The sequence below is a fragment of the Montipora capricornis genome, chromosome 9 (genome assembly GCF_036669925.1).
Source record: "Montipora capricornis isolate CH-2021 chromosome 9, ASM3666992v2, whole genome shotgun sequence".
NCBI lineage: Eukaryota > Metazoa > Cnidaria > Anthozoa > Scleractinia > Acroporidae > Montipora > Montipora capricornis.
The window spans coordinates 2,265,437-2,287,335 of NC_090891.1; the positions used below are offsets into that span (position 1 = coordinate 2,265,437).

At 39.4% G+C, this 21,899-nt stretch overlaps 2 protein-coding genes across 2 annotated transcripts in view; one reads left to right on the forward strand and one right to left on the reverse strand.

Moving 5' to 3' along the window:
* LOC138015764 (gem-associated protein 5-like) overlaps positions 1 to 16,559 on the reverse strand; it is a 31,854-nt gene extending 15,295 nt beyond the window's left edge. The window contains exons 1-12 of the mRNA XM_068862872.1: positions 16,251 to 16,559; positions 14,477 to 14,531; positions 13,902 to 14,028; positions 13,260 to 13,396; positions 12,528 to 12,768; positions 10,873 to 11,014; positions 9,406 to 9,618; positions 8,395 to 8,480; positions 4,446 to 4,519; positions 3,562 to 3,695; positions 2,948 to 3,021; positions 1,107 to 1,222 (exon numbers count right to left, since the gene is read on the reverse strand). Coding sequence (XP_068718973.1) covers positions 1,107 to 1,222; positions 2,948 to 3,021; positions 3,562 to 3,695; positions 4,446 to 4,519; positions 8,395 to 8,480; positions 9,406 to 9,618; positions 10,873 to 11,014; positions 12,528 to 12,768; positions 13,260 to 13,396; positions 13,902 to 14,028; positions 14,477 to 14,531; positions 16,251 to 16,559 — 1,708 coding nt within the window. The remainder of the gene's footprint in view (positions 1 to 1,106; positions 1,223 to 2,947; positions 3,022 to 3,561; positions 3,696 to 4,445; positions 4,520 to 8,394; positions 8,481 to 9,405; positions 9,619 to 10,872; positions 11,015 to 12,527; positions 12,769 to 13,259; positions 13,397 to 13,901; positions 14,029 to 14,476; positions 14,532 to 16,250) is intronic.
* Positions 16,560 to 16,616: 57 nt separating this feature from the next.
* On the forward strand, positions 16,617 to 21,861 carry LOC138015765 (large ribosomal subunit protein uL22m-like). Its single transcript, XM_068862873.1, has 7 exons — positions 16,617 to 16,665; positions 16,745 to 16,781; positions 18,015 to 18,162; positions 18,957 to 19,022; positions 19,798 to 19,875; positions 20,400 to 20,469; positions 21,187 to 21,861. The coding sequence occupies exons 1-7, from the start codon at positions 16,650 to 16,652 to the stop codon at positions 21,405 to 21,407; spliced, it is 636 nt and encodes a 211-aa protein (XP_068718974.1). The 5' UTR covers positions 16,617 to 16,649; the 3' UTR covers positions 21,408 to 21,861.
* Positions 21,862 to 21,899: the final 38 nt, after the last annotated feature.

Consider the following 21,899-nt stretch of genomic DNA (forward strand, 5'->3'; position numbering starts at 1 on the left):
AAATTTTGCGATTACTCCAAGTCGTTCAGCATGGAAAATCCACATCCAAGAATAAAATTGGAGAGAATGGTGTGGACATTTAGAGAATAAAATTGAAAATTCATAGTCAGGTGTTCTCGTCCTCCACATAACCTCAGATTTCGTCATTTCACGTCGTTGTCAAGACGAGAACGGAAGAAAAATTTATATAAAACGCACGTGCAGGGCGTGCAAATCTATTGTTTTTGCTAAATTAAAGCCATTGTTTTGTGACGCTCTCGTAGCCGTCCTCGTCGTCCATTTTAAAGGTCCGTCGTCCACAACACGGCGGGGATTAAGTAACACGAACACCACCTATGTAAGTAGCGACACTTAAAACCAGTCGGGACGCAGCTCTTTACAACGATACCTCTAATTTCATTGAATCCCTTTACAACACACCTCTATTGTGCTTTACGTCAAGGTCCATTGTTTCTTTTGTATCGTTCTTTGTGTCCATTTTTTTCTGAACCAATCACGAGAGTCGTTCCGAGAACTGCGTGGCGCCCCGTTAGAACAGCGTTAGATGTAAAACGACAAACGCCGAATGGCAAGCAGCATGGTTGTGGTTGATATTCGTTCGTCAAGATACACATGGAGCCTTGGCAACTCCAACGAAAAGGTTCTTGAAATTAATTTATTGTTTTACGCTTCTCGGTAAAAACTAACAAAGCACGGTTATCGTATCAGGACAGAAAATCAAAAATGCCAAACTGCAAAACGCACGGGCAGGTCCATTGCTTGATTTTCTTTTCGTCCCACTGATTCTTATTTAGGTAGCAGCCATTGTAGATCTAGATCTCAAAGTCCCGCAATGGAGTTTCACTGCCCTAGAGTTGACCACTCTTTACGTTGAGAAATGCACATAATTCGATGCACGTCCAATTCTGACATCCAACACAAAGTGTCCCTTTTGGTCTAAGCCTTCACTACGTATTTCAAACAATAAGGTTAAGGTGACGGTTAGAGTTATTTTTAACTTCGGGTAAATGCAGCTGTTTATCCTTAATTGAATAATTGTTAAGGGGACACTTCGTGACTCATATTGAAGTCTGCGTGCATCAAATTACGTGCATTTCAGGACATACCTGAAGTAGTGACCTCACTGTACCCATGATGCCACACAAGTGTGGTGATACTTTTCTTGTGTGTCATTATCAATCCAATCTGCATCAAGTCTGGCGGAACAAACACCTCAATTGACCTGAAAACAAAACAAAACAAAAAGAAAGTACAGAACAATCTGAGTAATACAAGAGAGAAATGTGTTGCAGAATAGACCTGTTTACATTTGTTTGCTTAGTTGCCTTGCCTTTAAATGAAAGTGAGGCTGGTTTTGTCCTTGTTATGATACAGTCTTCCCTCCTTTTCTTATCTTAATGATGTGTTTGTCATGCCAATAAGTGAGAATTTACATAAGAAAAGCAGTGAAGTTGCTATCAAAACAAGGTCAACTCCAGCCTCACTTTCATTCACAGGCCAGGTAACTAAGCGCACAACTGTAAAACGTTCTATTGGTTACAGGTGCAAAAAGGCGCGAATGAACGATTCCTGCTTTAGTGCACTTATCTTTTAATCAACCTGATAAAGTTTCTTTTTGAATACATTCTTGAATACGATTTGATTAAAAAAAAAAAGGTTGATGGATCACTTTAGGTTTTGAACAAGTGATTCACCCACAAAAAACCTCGCGAATCAAAGGAAGAGGTTAAGGACAGACACAGCTTGCAAACAAAGGAAGGACACTCGAAGGAATGCACATTGGCTGACCACAACAACTCTGGCAGAAAGTCTGGGCAGGACCAGTCCACACTGGCCGCCTTTGGTTAAACCAGGCAAAAAGAGGCTCATAATTAAATTTTTCGAGGCAATCAAGACTAACTTCCTCTTGATGTTAACTTCATTAAGCCTGCAATGAAACCCTTCGAACCACGGCCTCGTTGGAGACAATATTAGGTGGTTTGCAACCAATCTCTAGAGACGAAGATAACAATGCTGCAATGCACAATTGCTGGTGGGCAAACAAAAGAAGCTAATGAGAGACCTTTTCTTTTCGCCCAATAACACGGCGGTAATCAGGTCAGGTGAAAACCACCTACAGGGACCTTAAGCAAAGACGACAATGGCGGCTACGAGAACTGAAAATATTACTTCCCATTATTGTAATAATTTTGCGATTACTCCAATTCGCTCGGGATGGAAAGTGCGTCTCAACAAGAATAAAACTGGCGAGAACGGTGTGGATATTTGGAGAGAAAATTGCTCACCTTCTGCATAATCTCAAATTTGGTCACAGAACGAGAATCGCATACACTGTAGAAACGTACACATTAGTGTAAAATGCGCATGCAGGATGTGCAGAGCTTTATTTTTTCCCATTAATGCCCCGTACACACGTATCCGGAAATTTTCAAATACGGTCTTCTGAGTGGAAATTTTTGAATAATTACGCTACTAATTCAGATAAGTGTGGACGGTCGTATCCGCAAATTTTCGAATTTGCTGACGTAACACTATCAGTTCCAGCCATTCCCGGTTGAGATAAATCAACATGGCATATCGAGACTCTCACATGCAACTTGTTAACAAAACAGAGAAAATGCCCCCAACATACCATTTTGCGCATGATAAACAAGCAAAATCTTTGTCAAAAGCACTGGGCACTAGAGTGCATCCTGATACGTGTGGATGCGGATAATTTTGAATTTTAAAAAAAAATGCGAATACAAAAATTCCCAGACAAGTGTGGACGGGGCATAAATCTATTGCTTTGTAGCATTCTGGTAGCCATCATCGTTGTCCTTGCTTTAAGATCCCTGATATTTTCAGGAAAAGTTCTTTTGGCACTACGAACTTCATTCCACTATCCAGAATAGAAATCTTAAGAATATTAATTTTAGTAGCTCAAAGAGCACACCCTCTTACTCACCCATCCTCGTTACCCAATGCCATTACAGTACCATCTAAGTTCCACGAAACATCTGTCCGACCCAATGGCTTGCGCTGTGTGAAGACAAAACCGCAAAATTTCAACGATTGCAATAGACACTGTGGTGTGTACTTCCCGCCGTTTGGTTTTCAAGTCATTTTTCAGTTGTGTACTCAGTGACCCAACTGATGGCTGTCGTTCTGATCAATTTGTTAACATGGTTGCACTTACATTATAACAAAATGAGGCTGGTTTATATAAACAGAGTTAACTACAGAATAAATATAAACAGGTAACGAAGTAAACCACTGTCGAATGGCCTGTTATCAAGGAAAACGGGAAAACCTCTAGTATATTGAATATGTTTCACTTATAATGGAGGACTATTTCTCGCACTTGCATGCCTTTCCCTGTCACCCTAAACTGTGCTAGCCTATGACTTTTTCTTGTTTGAGGACTGCGAGTTGTATCGACAGACTACATGCTGCCTGAACGTTTGTCTTATTAAATTTTGTTCATGCCACTCACACATAAAATATGTCTAGTTAATATCTCAACCGGCTCATCCTACAAGCCGTATTACTCATAAACTTTTCAAATGGCATCAAACTTACCTTGATATCATTTGTCTTCACAATCAAAGCACAGACATCTATTGGATCTTCCATAAAATGTCCAGTTTTGTGTTGATAAACACGCCCATCACCAGCACAGCTGTAGAGATTGTGCATGATAATTGCATCTTCATCTAATTGAAAAACAAAAACAGATCCTTTAGAATTTTTCCACTGCTGAGTGAAACAAATTGGTGGAAAAAGTTTTGCACACACACTGCTGGGATCAAGGAATATGAAAGGGAGGTGGCCTTCGCCAAGCAGCTGCTTTGTTGCATCAATCATTGCTGATCCTTTTGGAGTGCTTTCAGAATAATTGACCTTGTCCTCTTGTAAGGACATCCCCTCAAGAACAATGAATATAACAACACCCAGGTCTTCAAATGCAAGCAAGAGGCCAGATATTTCCGGATTCTACCCAACAGCCAAAATGCTTCAGGAAGGATACTGTATTTTCAGCAGTTGCTTATTAATCATGCTAACTATCATTTAGGCAAAGTTAAAACCAAGCCAATGCAGCGGTTTCTCCTGAGATATTTCAGTAATCTCCAGGGAGGTATGCAGCGGCATTGCCATTATGCTTTAGCTTGAGTCACCTTGTTGCTTACTTGCTTGCTTTTCCCTCCCTCCCTACTTCCCATGTTTTAGGGTAAGTACACACACCACACACTGGTCTCAGTGGGAGGTGGACTAAGGCTCGGTTGCCATGGTGACCTCCTTGCTTCCGAGGAAAGTGCTCCTCCTCTCTTGCTACTATTACGGCACCTACCCTTCAGTAAATTGGTGCAGTGTTTTAAAGGTCTCCTAAGTAAGCTTTCCTTTAAGAATTGTTATGTTGAATAAGTCAGGCTGTTGGTTAATGGCTTAGAAGATCTACAGTGTACCTGTTTTGGGGCATGGTGGGCCCCAAGATAGAGAATAGACTGTTTTCTTGTGATATGTTGCAGAAATCTCTGCCCTGGTAAGAAAAACATTTTTTAAAATGACAATGAGCACCACTAAAAGGTGACAGTTACCGGTAATAAGAAGCACTGATTACAGACTGATATAAAGACTCTGGAAAATAATAAACGCAAATCAACGGCCTCAAATTAAATTGAAATGTGGCAAATACCAAGAAGCCTAGATAAGAGAGAGATTTCCTTAACTTGATTGCCCTTATTATACTTGAGTCAACTTTTCCTGTACCAATCCCAAGATCCATAGACCACTTTCATAAATGGCGACCAAGTTTATAAAAATAATTCTCTTGTATTTATGTTAATTAGACCCACTGGCCTAATTTTGAAACAAATATTCTTTTGAAATTTTATTATTTTGCTTGTTGTAGCAAAGCTAGAAAGGCTTATTACCATTAAAACAAAAGAATATTATTTCTATTTGGCCGTCATTATGAAAGAGGTCTATTCTCACCTGAATAGAAGATTTACAGAGCTACTGAGGGAAAAATAATATGATTTTATGGGTATGATAACGAAGCTTGTCAAAAGGAAATCATTGGTTTCTGACTCTTCACCAAAGCCTAGCCTCCCACGCGGATGTCCTTAGGGTTTGGTCATGCATGCCTCCCCGTGGGGAGGCATGCATGACGAAGCCTTAAGGACATCTAGGTGGGACGCTAATCTCAACCTGACTCCGATTTTTTTTCTGGTTATTCTGGTTTTCCTGCCTTGTCAAAATTGACTAGTTCTATGGTGCATTGTCAATTGGAACCATAACAATAATTGGCATTAGTTTATAAATTACAATTAGTTAAATTCTACGTGTAAACTAGGAGTTCTCGATAGCAAGTGAAGTGCTGCGAGGGGACCTTTCCATTTTCATGACAAAAGTTCACTGTTGGGTGAGGTTGGTATCTGGATGGGAGACCATTGAGATATACAATGTACAGTGTACAACATGTGATTGCCTTTATTCACTTGCAACTCATATTTAACTGACATGAAGGGCATGTTCATGTAGTTCCTGGTGTTGTGGTCTGTCTTCTGTGGTGTATCATGGTTGGGAGGGCCGTAAGTTAGAAAACTGTAAAAGGTTATTACGTCTCGTCTCCCTCTTTAAATAAAGATATTGAATTGAATTGGACCCCTGACCATTCATCACTTCAAGAGACATAACCTGGGAGTAATCATTCATTATGAAGTGTGCTCATTGGGAGAACTTCGGAGGTTGGAATGAAGATGACGCATTTATGTAAAGCAAGCAATACAAAGATAAAAATCATGGTGAATGGATCGAGTCTTGGAACGCCTATAAAGAGCCCAGACCCCACATGGTCATGAAAAGAGTTAGGCTCACAGCAATTCCCGTACGAAAATTTGTGGCCTGAATGAGCGAGATTCGGGCCCGATTCGGGCCATAAAGCTGTTTTTAAGGCAAGAACTGAGCGACACAAAGCGATCGAGACAACCATTTTGTCGCGCTTGTGCGACTGAGCCAGACATTAGTTTGGTTCAATTATCGCCGATAGTGTGGCGTGAGTGAGCGAGAAACAGTGAAACCCCAGTTTATTCATTTACGCCGCAGTAACGAGACATTTGTCACGCTGTATTATCGGCGAAACTCAGGCTGCTCACTTGTTATTCGATACATAAGTGCTCCCTACTTGTTATTCGATAAGAAAAGATTAGTAGAAATAGATCAGGGAGTACTCAAAGATGCAAATCAGTTACTTAACTCTGGCTGTCGTTCTAATGTAATATATTATTTGCTGCATTTCTGTACGTGTAGTCCGTCCCCGGGTAAAAGGTGAGCAAACCATTTTTTACCGCTCTGAATTTTGAGCTAAAATACGTATATGGCTGGATATTTTTTCCAAGTGATACATTTAGCGTGATACCCACCCGCATCCGGAGAGGTAAGTTCAAATAGCTTAGCACGTTCAGGAGAAGCAATCTGCATGTACATCATGTAGCTACCTCAAGACAGCATTATCCTGCTTGTCCAAAACGGACGATAATTTTTTAATGATAGGAATTTCTTGTCGCTGGACGGAAAACCTTTAATAGGGAAGAGCAATGTTTGAGTTTTGGCTATCGATAATTAAATATTTGTAACCGCTTTTGGCGCGCGTTTCAGTTTAACGTAACTGTGCATTTCACCAAACATCTGAATCTCTACACAGATGCAGAGCTTTTTCTTCCCATTTAGGACAGTAATCAACCAGATCAAAACAACATTTGTTTGCTCTAATTAATATTGCTGGAAACAATTTTCTCTGTTATGAAATAGATTTTAAACAATGTATGAAGATTTAAAATATATGAGAAACCAGAAACAACCTCGCTATCTGATCACAGATCACTGTGGAAACCTGGCTACTAACATGCCTACCTTATTATGGACACTTTAAATGACTTCAGTCGCATTTTGTTCTATGCTAAAAGCTGATACATTCTTTTTATTTAAGTTACCTTAAACTGAAACATGTTTCTGTCTTACATGACTGTCTACGCAATGATGACAAGGGTCATGTTTACTGCAGTTGGTCTCGGTCGAGGATCGTTCGCTTACTTATTGGCACGGAAACTAAAGATAGTATTTTTCGAATAAGGATAAACTCAGTCTGTTAACCCTTTGGTTGTAACCACTAAAAATGTGATACAAGAATTATTTTGTCGATACACATTTGTTATTTTGCTTCCAGTATCAAAACAAGTCCACGATGTCGCCGTAAGTCACGCAAACAAAAAACAGTAGTACTGTCTATTGGGGTGGGGGGAGTGGCAGGCAGGGGATTTTCTAGTTTATAATTTATAATGGCACTATTAAAGTAGGAATAGTTTCAATTATGGCCTATTTTGTTTCTGTTTATACTGATTTCAATGTTTCTTATAAATAATGCGTCAAAGTACCAGGATAGCGCGATGTACCCTCACCCCCTGACAGATGATACTTCATATCCTCATTGTAATAAGCTGAGAAATAAGCTTGTGAGTCAGATAAATATGGAGAAACTTACAGAAAATCACTTTGACTTATGTCTTACATGTAAAACTATTCAGTCCCCTATCAGGCATCATAATAAAATTGACCATCTACGGGCATCCGTTTACTGTTTGCGTGACTTACGGCTAAATTGTGGTCTTGTTTTGAAACTGGAAGATGTGTGCTGACAGAAAAATGCCTGTATCACATTTTTAGTGGTTACAACCAAAACATGGACTCTTGCTATAACCAAAGGGTTAACAGACAGAGTTCTCGTTCTCCAAAAGACCCTATCTTTAGTTTCCGTGCCAATAAATGCCACTTTTTTTTCTGTCGCGCAAGGTTGCACAACATTCAAGCTTCTCATGGCATTGTGTCTGTTTAAACTTAATCGTGTGAGGAAACAACAAACAGCGCCCAAATCTCTGAGTAGTGGTAAGTTTTCCCGGGTTTCTTTGCCGTAATTACCGCTATTAACAAAGGGTCTTAGTTTTCGTACGAAAACTAAGAGCGGGGTTGTAGTTTTCATACTACGAAAGCTAAGACCGGGTCTTAGGTCTTAGTTTTCGTAACACCCGAAATTATAAGCCATAAACTAGCGTCACGCCCATAAAAATGTATTGTTCATTAGCGTGATTTTTGTATTTTTATGGACCTGAATCTCGCCCGTTTATCGCTCAGAATATCGTCCAAATGTCAGAGTAGTACAAATGTCCCGCTCCATTCTCGCTCATTTATCGTTCAATTTTTATCGCTCCTGTCAGGCTGATTATCGTCAGGCTCTGTATCGCTCATCAGCGAGACATTTTATGGCCCGAATCTCGCCCGCGTCTCGCCCAGAATTTTCGTACGGGTTACTAAGGAATATTTGGTACATTCAAGTAACAATTTTACCCATACATTCACCTTTTAGAGATGGTATTGTATATCCCTACTTGTCCATCATCTGCACCAAAAGCAAGCAGTCCTTCTTTACTGGGATGCCACTTGACCTAGTTTTAACAAAACGACAGAGAATAATAGAAACAGTCTGAGATCTGTCCTGAAATGTGTTTTATTAGATGCATGATACCAATTTCAGAAAGTGCCAAGAAGTATTTAACGCCCCTCTTCCCCAAAGGGAAACATTACTAGTGCCTACATTTGTAGCTTAAGGTATACAGTTATTATTAACCTCAAAAACTGTCCCCTAACCTCTTCTCCTTGAGACAAAAGCTGTATTTACCCCAACCTACAGTAAAAATTACATTAACCTTAACACTAAACTAATTGTTGGAAAAAGGTAGCAAATGTTTAAACTTAAGGGAACATTTCATGTTGGATAATAAAATTGGACAGGCAGGGGAGTCATTAGTGCCGGGCACCAGGCAAATTGACTGGCTGTGCACAATCTTTTGCCATGGCTTTGCCCGGGTGTTTTCACCTTTTCTTTTTACTTTATTACAATTACATGTACATGTACCAGTATATCACAAGTTGCTGCAATAAAACTGTGTGACTGTCAAATGCTGATGACCTCCTAAGCAAAATCTTAATGAATCCCTTGGACATGCATTTCTTGACATACAGGAAAAAACTAAAACCAGAAGAACAGGGGCAGCTTGATGGGAGGATGTACAGAAAATTATTTTAATTAAATAAAACCACCTAATGGAATTACACTGTACTGCCAGTCAACATTCACCAGTTTATAATCAAGAAAACAGGAGTACCCTGAGAGAATGCCCCTGAAGTCTCTTCAATCAACGACAAACTAAGCACAACTGTCATATAATTCTACCAGGAAGAGAATCAAGCTACATGTATATTAATATAAGACAAGCTTCTCTTCATAGATACTTGCTGTGGATTCCTGTATAACTATATTATTAGTAAACACAGTGACTGCATGTCTGAATCAATCATACCATCACTCACCACCATCACTTTTGATTTGATTGCTTGCCACAGAGTCAGTGTTTCATAAGGACCTTGAGACGAAGCTGTTTGCCACACACGCAGCATGTTGTCCCCTACTCCCACCCCCAGAGTGCCAGGATCCAAGGGGGAGATAGACAGAGAGTAGGCAAAACCCCCTAAGGTGGGGAGAATCTGTATACTTTGCAAATGTACAGGATCCCAAAAGACAATCTGTGAAATACATGTAAATGAAGGGTCACTGTGGGGTGTCTTGAAAATGAAGACCTTAAGACCCCAAGACCTTACTAGATCCAGAAATCTTGATTACTTGGAAACGAATAAAGTACCCCAAAACCCTCAACTTGGCCAACCATGGGCCTAAAAACCAACTTTAGGCCCAATCATAAACAAGCTAGGCCTAGGGTTAGCCAAATTGAGGGTTTTGGGGTACTTAATTCGTTTCCAAGTTTTCGGGGTCTTAGGGTGTTCGTTTTTGAGACACTTGGTCACTTTGGGGCAAAATGGGCATTTTATTGCACCTAAAGTTAACTAAAGACATTTAACCCATTGACTCCTGGGAGTAACACCTGGGCCTGGTTGTTCAAAAGCCGATTAGGGCTAACCCAGATTAAAAAATAACCAAGGAATTTACTTCTCAAATGTACTGTTCAACGGTAATATTCGGTGAAACTTTACATTAGAAGAAGTCAATCTGGAAAAACAAAAATAGGCAAAAGAAACTTTCACAAAAAAGGTGAGAACATGAAACAAAAGTTTACGCTAATCCTGGATTACTGTTAATTGGCTTTCGAAGCTGATTTTACTTGTCAACTGGAGATGTCCTTGGGAGACTGAGGAGTAAATGGGTTCTAAAGGAGTGCAGAATCTTAGTCTTCCAAGACACCCTGTTACTGAACTTTGTCTTGTGGCTGTTCAAGTTAAAATTGAACCCTGTGCCTACACTGTAGGTTTGAAATACATGTAATAGTAGGCGTTTCAAATGAGTTAAATTAATTTTATACACGTAATATTATTATTTCTTTGTCTCCTGGTCTTGAACTTGAACAATGTTATAAGGGTCAGAACACGAAAGAAATTTGCCTGAATTTCATTTTTGTGCCATTAGGCATTGTTGTTGCATTTATTAATAAGTTCATCACATAGTTTAGTGAGCTGGATGCACCATAGAAAGCTGAGTTTGTCTTTTCTCTGTGGGTGCTGCTGTTGTTGTTACTAATCCACAAACTTTATTTGGATAGTGTTCCTGTTGTTTCTATGTTACAATGACTTCAACCTCATTGGGATAAAACCCTGTGAGTTCATTGGCAGATACTGTAGTCATTTATAAAGCAGATGGCTGGGTGCATGAACTAGAAAGAGGATTCCAAACTGTCTACTTGGGGTACAGCTGCAGCAGGGGCAGCCATCAAAATGGCAATTTCTTCCTTTGTTAATTAAAATGCTCAAGCGACTAAGGAACTTTACCTGTCGGTCCATAGACACAGTCATCATTCTTGTCCCTGCAACATCACACGTAATAGTGAACACAATTCTTGAATGGCCAACACCAAAGGCCTTGTATTGTTCTTTTCCATCCTTGCTCAGATCCCATAACAAAAGCTCTCCGCTAAAACAAGTACAAATATTAATAGTTTTGGTACAGTATGATGATTATTATACAATTGAAGTGCTGCAGCCATTTCACATTCGGTCAGTGTAAAATGCAGACTGCAGACTGGGGTTAAAATGCAGACTGAGGGTAAAATGCAGACTGCAGACTGCAGACCAGGGATAAAATGCAGACTGAGGGTAAAATAAAATAATAATGAAAAACTAGTTATAAGGATAAAACCCAACACAACACAATCGCTTTTTTGCCCTACCGCATCATCATCGGTTATAAATCCGAATTTTCATCGAACTCTGTAAGAATTTGAATCCTTGTTGTTGTAGGAAAAAGTATAGTTCGTTAAGTGAGTTGCTTTTAGGCAATGGAATCACCACCCCGCTACTGTCCATTTTCACCGAGAGTAATTACCCAATAACTTGAATTTATTTTGACATGCATGTGACATAGATAACGTGGATTTTGCAACAATCTAACGTTTCAGTCGGCTTAAGCCAGTATCACTGAGATGTAAAAATTTCTTAGTAGTATCCTTTCATTCATTTTCGTGTACGTTATGTTTATCCTTTAGTTCAAGAGTTTGTTTGTTTTGCATTTGGAAGATGTTATTTTCAATTACAACCTCTCCCTGGGGATTATCATGCATAGCTTAACCATTGAAATCCCTGTGTCCTAATTGCTCGGAATACATGAAATTCTCTGTGCATTTCGTTGCACCGAAAAAAGACAACCGGGATTACGGTAGTACCATTTACATGTACAAGCAGAAACCGGTTGGTGCTACATGTAGGTTTGTTCAAATGGTAAGCAAAAACTCCCGAATGGGAAATTTAGTTGGAAACGGCGTGTACCATTTAAAAGATCCGTTCAAGGTTACAGAGAGAGTCTGGAGGGAGGCAAAATCATGGGAGTATGCAAATGTAAACACGTTTTCCGATTGGAAATTCCGTTTGGGAATTTTGGACTACCTTTCTAGAAATCCTGTTTTCTCCGAAAATTTTTCGTTTGGGAAGACCAAAATAGGCTTACCATTTAAATTCCAACCGAAATTTCCGGTGAACAACCTATAACTCGAATACCTTTCAGGTATTCCGAGTAATAATTGTTGGTTTATCGATCGATATCCCTCAATGTACTGGTGTGAGAAATAACTTTGAACATTTCAATGCATCTGGAAGCGCAAAAACAAAGCACAGACTGTCAGATGATTTCAATGATTGCATTTTCCGTGGACTCTTAACAGCAGTCCCCAAAAAGGTGCAGCGACCTGCAGTCATGATAATGTGAGTTGTCGACAGATGTAAAACAGGATTGTCTTTCAAACACTCTTTATTTTACTGTATGCTTATGACTCGTTTTTTACTATAAATAATTATTAATTTATTTATTTTACCCTCAGTCTGCATTTTATCCCTGGTCTGCAGTCTGCAGTCTGCATTTCACCCTCAGTCTGCATTTTACCCCCGGTCTGCAGTCTGCAGTCTGCATTTTACACTGACTGATTTCACATTACCCTTGACTGCTTGTAATGATGTGTCCTGCCGATGCCACGGGCCAACACACACTAAGCCACAGTCTGTCCTTGGTCCAGTGAGGATCATACTTGTCTTTCCATTTCTGTGCTGATCTCCTTGGCAACTGTTTGATTGACAAGACTTTGCCTTGAGAAGTGTCCCATAACCTAACTGTCTGATCTCTGCTCCCAGACATAATTAAATGTCCATTGGCAGCTGTTGCTTTGTCCTGCAATGGACCTGTGAATATATACATTGTACAAAGTGGTAAGATTAAACCTCAACTCAGTACATGTACTTATACAAGGGTTACCACGTGCAGCAACAAAATGAGATTCACTTTCTTTCAGTGTAGGTGTCGCACATTGACCTTCTAACCATGACCTTAATGAGTTCCCTACCAAAAAGTACAAAGTGCATGTACATGATACATGTATTTGGCTTAAGGAGACACACTGCAATGTGCATGCAAGCAATTAGTGTCATTATTTTGCAGCTGCAATGGGCATGGACTGCATACAAATTATTAACAAATAATATAATACATGTACATGTAAATAAAGAAATAAATAAACAAAATAATTAATTAATTATTAATGATAATTATTACACGTACAATCTGAATCATATTAAGTTTATTATTCATTCATTAATAATATTTATTAATTGAGTTAATATTATAAATTTAAATATTAACTCAAGATATTACTATAATTTTACTTGTCACTAACCAAAATCAATGTGTTGTTTTGGTGTTGGACACCAGGCTAAACTGTGGACCTCATTTGAATGTCCTTGAAGCTTGTTTATAATTGACAAAGCCCCATCACTTGAAATATTCAGCAAAACAATCAGACCACTCTTGTACCTTGAGAAACCAAAAAGATCACTTCAGTAAGATTAAGTCGCCTTTTCTTTTTAAATTAATTTTTGTAAATTATGAACCCAAAAGAAAGTAATTTTGCATAAATAACAGTTTCAACGACTGTCGGCCATCTTTACGAAAACTCACAGTGAATATACCAGTACGTACCGTGGAATGTTAATTACGACTTTGAATATAGTTTTAAGGAGAATTGTCTATCTAAGGGGATTGTCGTCTTGAGAAAAAAACATGTCTAATTGCTCATTTCTCTTATTATTGTGCACAGTTGCCGCCACTGTTCTGTGCAAAAAATATAACAACAGGAGAAAAAAGAGTTATGCTTATAAAATCCCCATGCATCCTCTCTTTAATTAACTTAAATAAGACAGACAAAACATCTGTGTTGCATCTCATTTAAGAAATTTTTATATAAAACCCAAATACCCAAATACTCAACTAATATCGGCAAATGTAGAGTTGACAATACTAGGGGCGGAATTTAACTCACCCAATGGCTAGTTCACTTTCTGATAGATAAGATAAAGCCATAGAGAAAATGTGATCCTGCACAGGACAACCACCAAAAACATTTCCTTCCTCATATCTCCATGCAATAACCTGTCCTTTTTCATCACCTGGAAGGTCAATGACAAATTTCCAAAAACACAACTGATAATCCTTAAGTTAGGAAACCAACTATCTACATGTCAACCAAGTCTGTGACACCACGTCCAGGAATTGAACCCAGGTCACATTGGTGGGAAGCCAGTGCTCTCACCACTATGCCAGCCCTGAAGCCCAATTATTAACAACAATGTGTTCTACATCTAGGTTAACATTAATTTTGAGTAAGGGTTACAAATTGTCACAAAATGTTAGCAGATAAACAGTGTTTTTAGAATGATTGTTGTGATTCTGAGTGTACAATGTATCATCATGATCTTAACCATTCTTTTTTTGCAAAATCAATCACACATTGCCCTCTGAGTAAGATACAGGGTGTAGAATCACAATACACTACAGGAGGGCATGAATACACTTCAGTAGACACAATTTGACAAGTCAAACTTCATGGCAACTCACCTGAGACAACCAGATCTGTCACCAAAGGAGACCATGAAACACAAGTGACCTTTGCCTATAAGAAGAGAAATTTGACCAAATAAAAGTCCTCACTTCAACTTAATATCGCCATCATTCAAGACAAAGGCAACAAGTCTTGCAATTTCATTTCCAGGGCCCATTCTTTGTTTATTCTCATATGATCAGAGGGCATGTTTTCAAACCGAAAAAAATATGAAAATGTTTGCATGGAAAAGAGTTCAACTCATTCACTGCTGAACCGACCCCCATCGATGTGTCAAAATAATCATCTGGGCCCGGTTGTTCGAAAGCCGATTAACTTACCAGTAATCCAGGATTAGCGCAAACCTTTGTTTCACGTTTTCAACTGTTTGGTGAAAGTTCCTTTTGCTTATTTTTGCTTTTCAAGGGTGACTTCTTCTAATGTAAAGTTTTGCCGAATACTAGGTATCAGGGCTGAACAGCATTTGAGAGACGAGAAATAAACTCTTTGGTTAATTTTTAATCTGGGATTAGTGTTAATCGGCTTTTGAGCAACCGGGCCCTGGCGTTTAGACAGAGTAATAGATGTGTATCTATTGATTAGTGTCACTCTAAGGAGGGAACAGGTTAATTTCTGGAACTAACCTACATGGTTACAATAGGGACACCAACATTGCTCCTGTAATGTACCATGCAAACCAAGAACATAGATTTTATTACGAAAGTTTCAACAAGGCCCTGGCATGCCAGTGTTTAAACCTGAAAACGACATGGGCATAAAAGATACATGTAGTTATGTTGTAGCATACTATCCAAAACAACTGAATTTAAAAAACACCAATAAAACAAGTGACGTCCGTTTAGTAGGAAAACACTCACAACAGACACAGGTAGAATACCAGCCATACATCTGGTGAGACCTTTGCAGTGGCTATTGGGAGCTTAATGGGACATCGTTTACGGGTAAGCGATTAACCCATGGACTCCTGGAGGTTCTCCATTGACGAGTAAAATCATCCGGCGTTAGACAGAGTAAAATACTCTGGCATTAGACAGAGTATAATACTAGGTATGGCCAGTTTTAAGGTCGGTTTAGGGGTGAAAGGGTTAATTAAGCATGCAAGGTTTTTGAGATACAGGTGGCAAATGGAAGTGAACATTTCACATGACAGGACAGTAGTGTATTCCAGATTTTTAAACTAATCTTCTATAATGGAGAAAAGATACATGAGGGAAAACAGCTCACCTCTGGTTGCAGTCTGCGTCTCAAAAACGCTGCTTGCTCAAGCACCCCTTTTATTGAAACAGAGTGGTATGGGACTTCGAAAAAAATTATGCGGAAGTGTGTTATTTGCCATTCTGGACTCAGCATGGCTAGGATGGTGGAGAGTGTTGTGTGAGGGTACTAGGGTTGGGAGAGGAAGATAATGGTGAGGTAAAAAAATTGGGACTTGTTGATTGTGCGAGCCCCTTGGTAATGCACCGCTCTAAGTAATGTACCTGCCTTCTTGAGGACCCTTTGGAGAGAGCCCAGGTTTTTGCTCCTGCCAAGTCAATAGGGAAGATATCTGTTTACAAACATTGCTTTTGTTATTCACATGTGCCAACCACAGAAACAAAAGACCCTTTGTTTCGACAGCCAGTGAGGCTCTGGTTGGCACATTAATGACAATAGGTGACGTCAACGATATCTTCGCCATAGGTACATGTACTTGGGGAACGGTGACAAACTAGGCCGGCCATAGGTACATGTGCAGTTCTTCAATATGAAGAAAGCTTACAAAATGCTTACACTATGCGCTTTGTGTTCCAACAATGTGAGCTTCGTCTCGGTATCCCATATCTTGACTGTTTTGTCATCTGCGCCACTTGCAATAAAATTTGCTTGAAGTTTGTGCTTCGAAAAACAAACGCTTGTGACTCGTTCGGCATGGCCAGTCAATTGTCCCTCAAAAGAGGGAGTCTGCAGACTCACGTCCAACAAATACACACAGTTCCTGGCTCCAAATGCATATCTATTGTTTAGACTGCAGTCAGCCACATTGCTACAATACCAGTTTGGAGAAGCCGGAAGAACGAACTTCGACGCGTCTGCCGCCATGTTGTAGCGCGAACTCGCAGTGACCGTCAGGAATCTGGTAAACACTATGTAGTGTCCTGATGCTTACATGGAGTTAGTACGACTTTCAACATGGCGGCCTCGATAGGTACATTTTGTGCTTTTTTTTCATTCCTATTTTTGTGTTTTTTGTGGGTTCACTCCAATGCGTTTTATACTTTTTATAGCTCAAGGAATTTTGAAGATTTTACAGTTTCAGCTAAGGTTGGTGCATGCCCAGGTCGATGAAGTAAACTTGTATCCCTTGTATTAATCTTATCACAATGCAACCCGTAATAGGCCGAGTATTCAGGCAAGTCTGCGAGGCTTTATGGTCAAATTTCAATCTCAGTTCTGTTTTCGTTTTCTCGCAAGTCTCAAGGGAAACTTCTAAACAAATCAATATTCAAATTTAACCATAAAGTCCCGAAGCCGTGTGTGAATATTGATATATCGAACGGAATCCACCCGACAGTACACTGACGCGCACAGCCCTTATACGACAGCTAACTAACCCTAACTCTAATTTTTCATCACTAAAATAAGTGCTTCGACCTAATCATTAAAATGAGGCCTCATGGTTAGTGTGCTCGACTCCAGATCGAGTGGTCCGGGTTCAGGTATTGGCCGGGAAAATTGTGTTGTGTTCTTGGGCAAGCCACTTTACTCTCACGTTGCCTCTCTCCACTCAGGTGTATAAATGGGTACCAGCAAAATTTAATGCTGGGCGGGTAACCCTGCGATGAACTAGCACCCCATCCAGGGGGGAGTAGGAATACTCCTAGTCGCTTCATGCTACAGAAACCGGAGATAAGCGCCGGCCTGATGGGCCTTCTAGGCTCATAGCAGACTTTACCTTAGACACAATAGACGTGAGGGCGGATCGACTCTGGGGTGGAACGACCAGTTACCGTTTTGAAGGGAGGGTTAAGTTAGCTTAGAGGTACAGGTACATGTACATCACGTCACACATGCAACTCCTAGGTAAGCAACATACAAATATTAATAAGCATCCTTTTGAATTTCCAACCGATTTTTATCGCAACTTGAAATAGGTTAACAGTGAAACAAAACTTATCGATACCCAACTTGCCTGGGGTGGGAGATCTAACTCGCCCACGTGGGGTGGGTGTTTGGGTCAGGAGTAGACAATTTGACGTAGGAGAGATGACCGGTTACCATGAACACATGCAAAGTAACTTAAATTTGCAGATTTGGAAGTGGTTCAAGGCCCATCCTCACCTCATAGATTGGGATAGTCAGTAGGAATGATGTGAAACTAACATTTACTGACTGCCCTCGGGATAACAAGGGTATCAATGACCATGAAGCTGGAGTAATAAAAAACATGGCCATGGTGTGTTTGACAAAAACATTATAAATACAGCTCCGTACATGCATGGTCTCTAGCCTTCTGTGTAGATGTAACCTTTATTATTTTGTGCTTCATCCCTCAAGGAACTTTACTTTACGAAATTTCACACCCTCTTCTAAGCTACACACTAGCACAGGATGCCCAACCACATTCTCAATCACAAGAGAGATGTGGGGTAAGACGCAAGAGGAAGTTGACGAGGAACAGGGAATTCCAGACCCACCAAAGGAGGTGAACAAACATAACAGTTAAGGAGGCCACTGTGGAGTAACTTGCCTTTAGCCTTTACTTCTTGGTGTGTTTTTGGGGTTATAATTTGGTTTACTTTACTTGTGGAAAGCTTAAAAACAAGACAAGACCTCTTTGATTTGGTTAATTATGAGGGAGGCTTTTAGGTTGTTCATGTCAATGGCCTATTGAGATATCAACCCATGAAATCCCAAACCTCAACAACTCCTGATGTAGCTCAGTTGTGAAATGGACACATTATGTGACATTCTGGAGGTCTGTATGGGTATTTACAATGTGAGCCATTGAAAATCACATACAAATCTCCAAGAAATATGGTGCTTGACTAGTGCAATCTAGGTAAACAAGTATTCTGTATTATAAAAATTGTCAGTTAGTTTGTAATTGAGGAAAGAACATTTGAAGTATATTGGGATTATAGGGGTGTACACATGACTTTTAAGTACTATTTAAAAATACCATGTTTCAGATGGCTGCTACCCTGAGCTCATGAATAATATTAATTTCAAATCTTTATTTTATTTTTGTTCAAAATGTACCTGGTGACAGTAATCTGAAATAAAACTTGTGAGTGCATTTAAGTGTTTTCAGTTGGGAGGACCATTGATTGGTCTTCAAAAAATGCAAATACTGGTATTATAATGCTCTGATATGTTACCTAACTGTAGCAATAGTCCAAGTAAATCGTCTAATTTAAAAATGGTATGTTAAAACATAATGCAGCAGAATGATTTATTTTTTAGAGATTTAATTGCTTACTCTTTTCTACTTAATAGACTATTTACCATTGCCAAAGAGAGATCAAGTGCAGTCCTATTAAAATGAATCTTGTGGCAGCACAGGTCAGTTGTTACAATAATTAACTTATTATATTTTATTGATCAAGCAGTGGAAAAGTGTGATGGAAAACTTGAAATTTGAAGCCAACACCCGAAGATACACGAAAATTTGAATGATGAAAAACAGTTTTTCTGCTGTTTTCCAAAAACATCTCTTATCATGTTGACTTTTGATACTTAATTAAGGTACTGCCCGTTGCTTAATGTTTAAGTGTCACATTTGTGACATCAAATTACTGTAGGTTGAAGTAAAATGTAACACATGTTTAGTTGCAGTATTTGTAGACTAACCAATAGTAATTTATTTGTTTCCACTCGCCCACCATTCCTTACAGAACAGAGTGAAGGATTTCTTTCAGTGAAATCACTTTTTACCTGATTTGATGTCACATGTCCCTCCCCCCTCTCTCTCTCTCTCTTTCTCTCTCTGATCTTCAAGTGCTTGCTCAACTTTATATGGCATAGCTCAAAATGGAAGCCTTTGCTGTAGCTTTAATCTAAATAGCCCATGTGCATTGAATTATAAATGCTTATGTCACTACCGGTATATATAGGCTGTTAACCCTTTCACTCCCAAGAGTGCCACTTATAGATTTTACTCTGTCTAACGCCAGACGATTTTACTCATCAATGGGGAACCCCACGGGGTGAAAGGTTAACAGATTTTACTCTGTCTTATGCTAGACGGTTTTACTCGTCAACTGCGGATGTCCTTGGGTGCCTTGGAAGTGAGTGGGTTAACCTATTTTCCCTCCATTAAGATTTTTTTTCTTTACAGATTAGAGGACTTCCAGTGGAGGAGGCAATCAAGCAAATGACATTTTCCCCCAAAAGGGCAGCTTCATTTATCAAGAAAGTAAGCATTGAGTAAATACTTCTTTTCAAAACTTAGGTGCTGAATTCTACATGCTTTTCCAAAACATTCTTGTAATAAGTCTTTTGTTGACTTGTCACAATTCCTAAAATTATCCTATTGAGCACAATGCATGTAGAATTTTTGTAGATCATAAAGATTTGTGAATTCACTTCATCTCCTTCTTCAAAGTGAGCCCATTTGCAGTCTTATTATTTTGGGCAAAGTCATTTTCATTCATACGAAAGATAAACTGATTTGTTGTTGTTGTTGCTGTTGTTGTTGTTGACTCTCTGCCAAAGGGACACAAAATTACACCATATCCTTTGGTCCTTAGCAAGATTGCCAGATGGTTTCCTGGTTCTACAATCTTCTCTCAAGGTGTACAGCCTTGTATTTTGTGGTCACTCAAACTGTATTGTTAACCAGCAATGGTCCATTCCAAGTGATCACAAAAAATTACTTTAAAACAGACAATAATGTGATGAATAAAGTGATCATTAATGGTATGATTATTGGTGATTTAGACAATCCTAGAGGCTCAAGGTATTGCACAAGAGAAACATGGAATAGAAGACAAGTCTCACCTCTGGATTGGTAGGCAACAAAAAACATAATTCCTTGTTGGTTTTAGCTTTTAGTGTTCATTTACACCTTTACACCCTGATCATCTTATCACTGTGAGGTGACTTGAAAACAACGACATGGCTGCGCCTCACTCGAGCCAAAAAAGGACTGGACACTGAAATACTAAAATTTGTTACATGCACATAACTTACAGAAAAGACAAACTGTTTTATTTCAGCATGAGAAAAGTTTGAGTTTAGTTTTCCTTATTTTGATGACGACCCCTATTAAAATAAGCCGATGATAAGTAGTTTCACTTTTCCAGTGATAATTTGTCATGTCGAGAAGCGACCGACATGGTGTCATTTCTTTTCTTAGAACATTTCAAATATTTTTTCGTCTTCACTTGAATAGAGAAATTATAAAAGAGTTGTTGAAGTGGGAGGAACTCTCTATACAGTTTACTCCAAACTAATGGAAGTGTAAACTACAGGCTGCATGTTAGGGTTGTAGGTCATTGTTAAACCATAGCTGAAACAACCCAACCTTTACTAATGCTAACATTAGGCCTAAATGCTATGCTTTAGATAATGTTTAAGCTTGTTGTTACCATTTTTGTAAAGGTTTGTGCTGTTTCAGTTATGGTAAAACGATGACCTGCAACCTGCACGTTACACTTTCTGCAAAACCAAAGTATGTCACTTAAAAGGCAGTAGAGTGGATTGTATCGTGTATTTTTTGTTCCAGCGGAGTCATATGTAGGCAAAGGAAGATACCTAAAGAAACTTCGCATTCACGGAAGAGGAAGACATGGTATTGAAACGAAGAAGTACTGTCACTATTTTCTTGTGCTGAAAGAAGGAACCGCACAGGAGAAGAATGTCAAGAGGAGACTAAAACACATGAACGAGCTGGAAGAAATCCAGAGACATCCAAGACATATTGTCAACTCCTTAGCTTGGTGGTGAAGCCACCCAATGACCTTTGGATTACTGCCACCATTTTTGTCAACTCCCTTAGCTTGGTCTTTTCTTGTCACTAGTGAGTGATCGGATGAATAAAACTTTGATCCAAGAGATGGGAAGAGAAGAAGAACGTGTAAAGAACCGTACACGAACTGGAGAACTTTAGTCGTGTAATTGGTCAGAATGGAGAGAAAGGGGGTAGGGAATTAGGGAGGGGGGAATTTCAGTTTGTAGCGGGTGCACAGGTCACGTTGTTGGGTTCAGTTCTCGAAAGAACGAGCTTGAAACAAGGAATAACAAGGCAATTTTTTGTCACTGAATTTGTGTTTGGGCCTGATGGTTATGAAGGCAGACAACATCGTCTTGCCTGGAGGAGGCAGTGAGGCCCTGTGGTTAGGGCATTTGACGTGTGAATAAATAGCCAGCTGGTTTGCCTCTGGGTAGTTGAAATTCTTAACAGTTGTTGTTGTTGTGTTCTGTCGTTTCATTGATCGT

What these genes read in the sequence shown, in the direction of transcription:
- LOC138015765 (XM_068862873.1), top strand. An exon ending in ATTTTACAGTTTCAGCTAAG is followed by an intron (nt 16,782 to 18,014) that starts GTTGGTGCATGC and finishes TCATCCCTCAAG; the next exon opens with GAACTTTACTTTACGAAATT. An exon ending in CAAGTCTCACCTCTGGATTG is followed by an intron (nt 20,470 to 21,186) that starts GTAGGCAACAAA and finishes TTTTTGTTCCAG; the next exon opens with CGGAGTCATATGTAGGCAAA.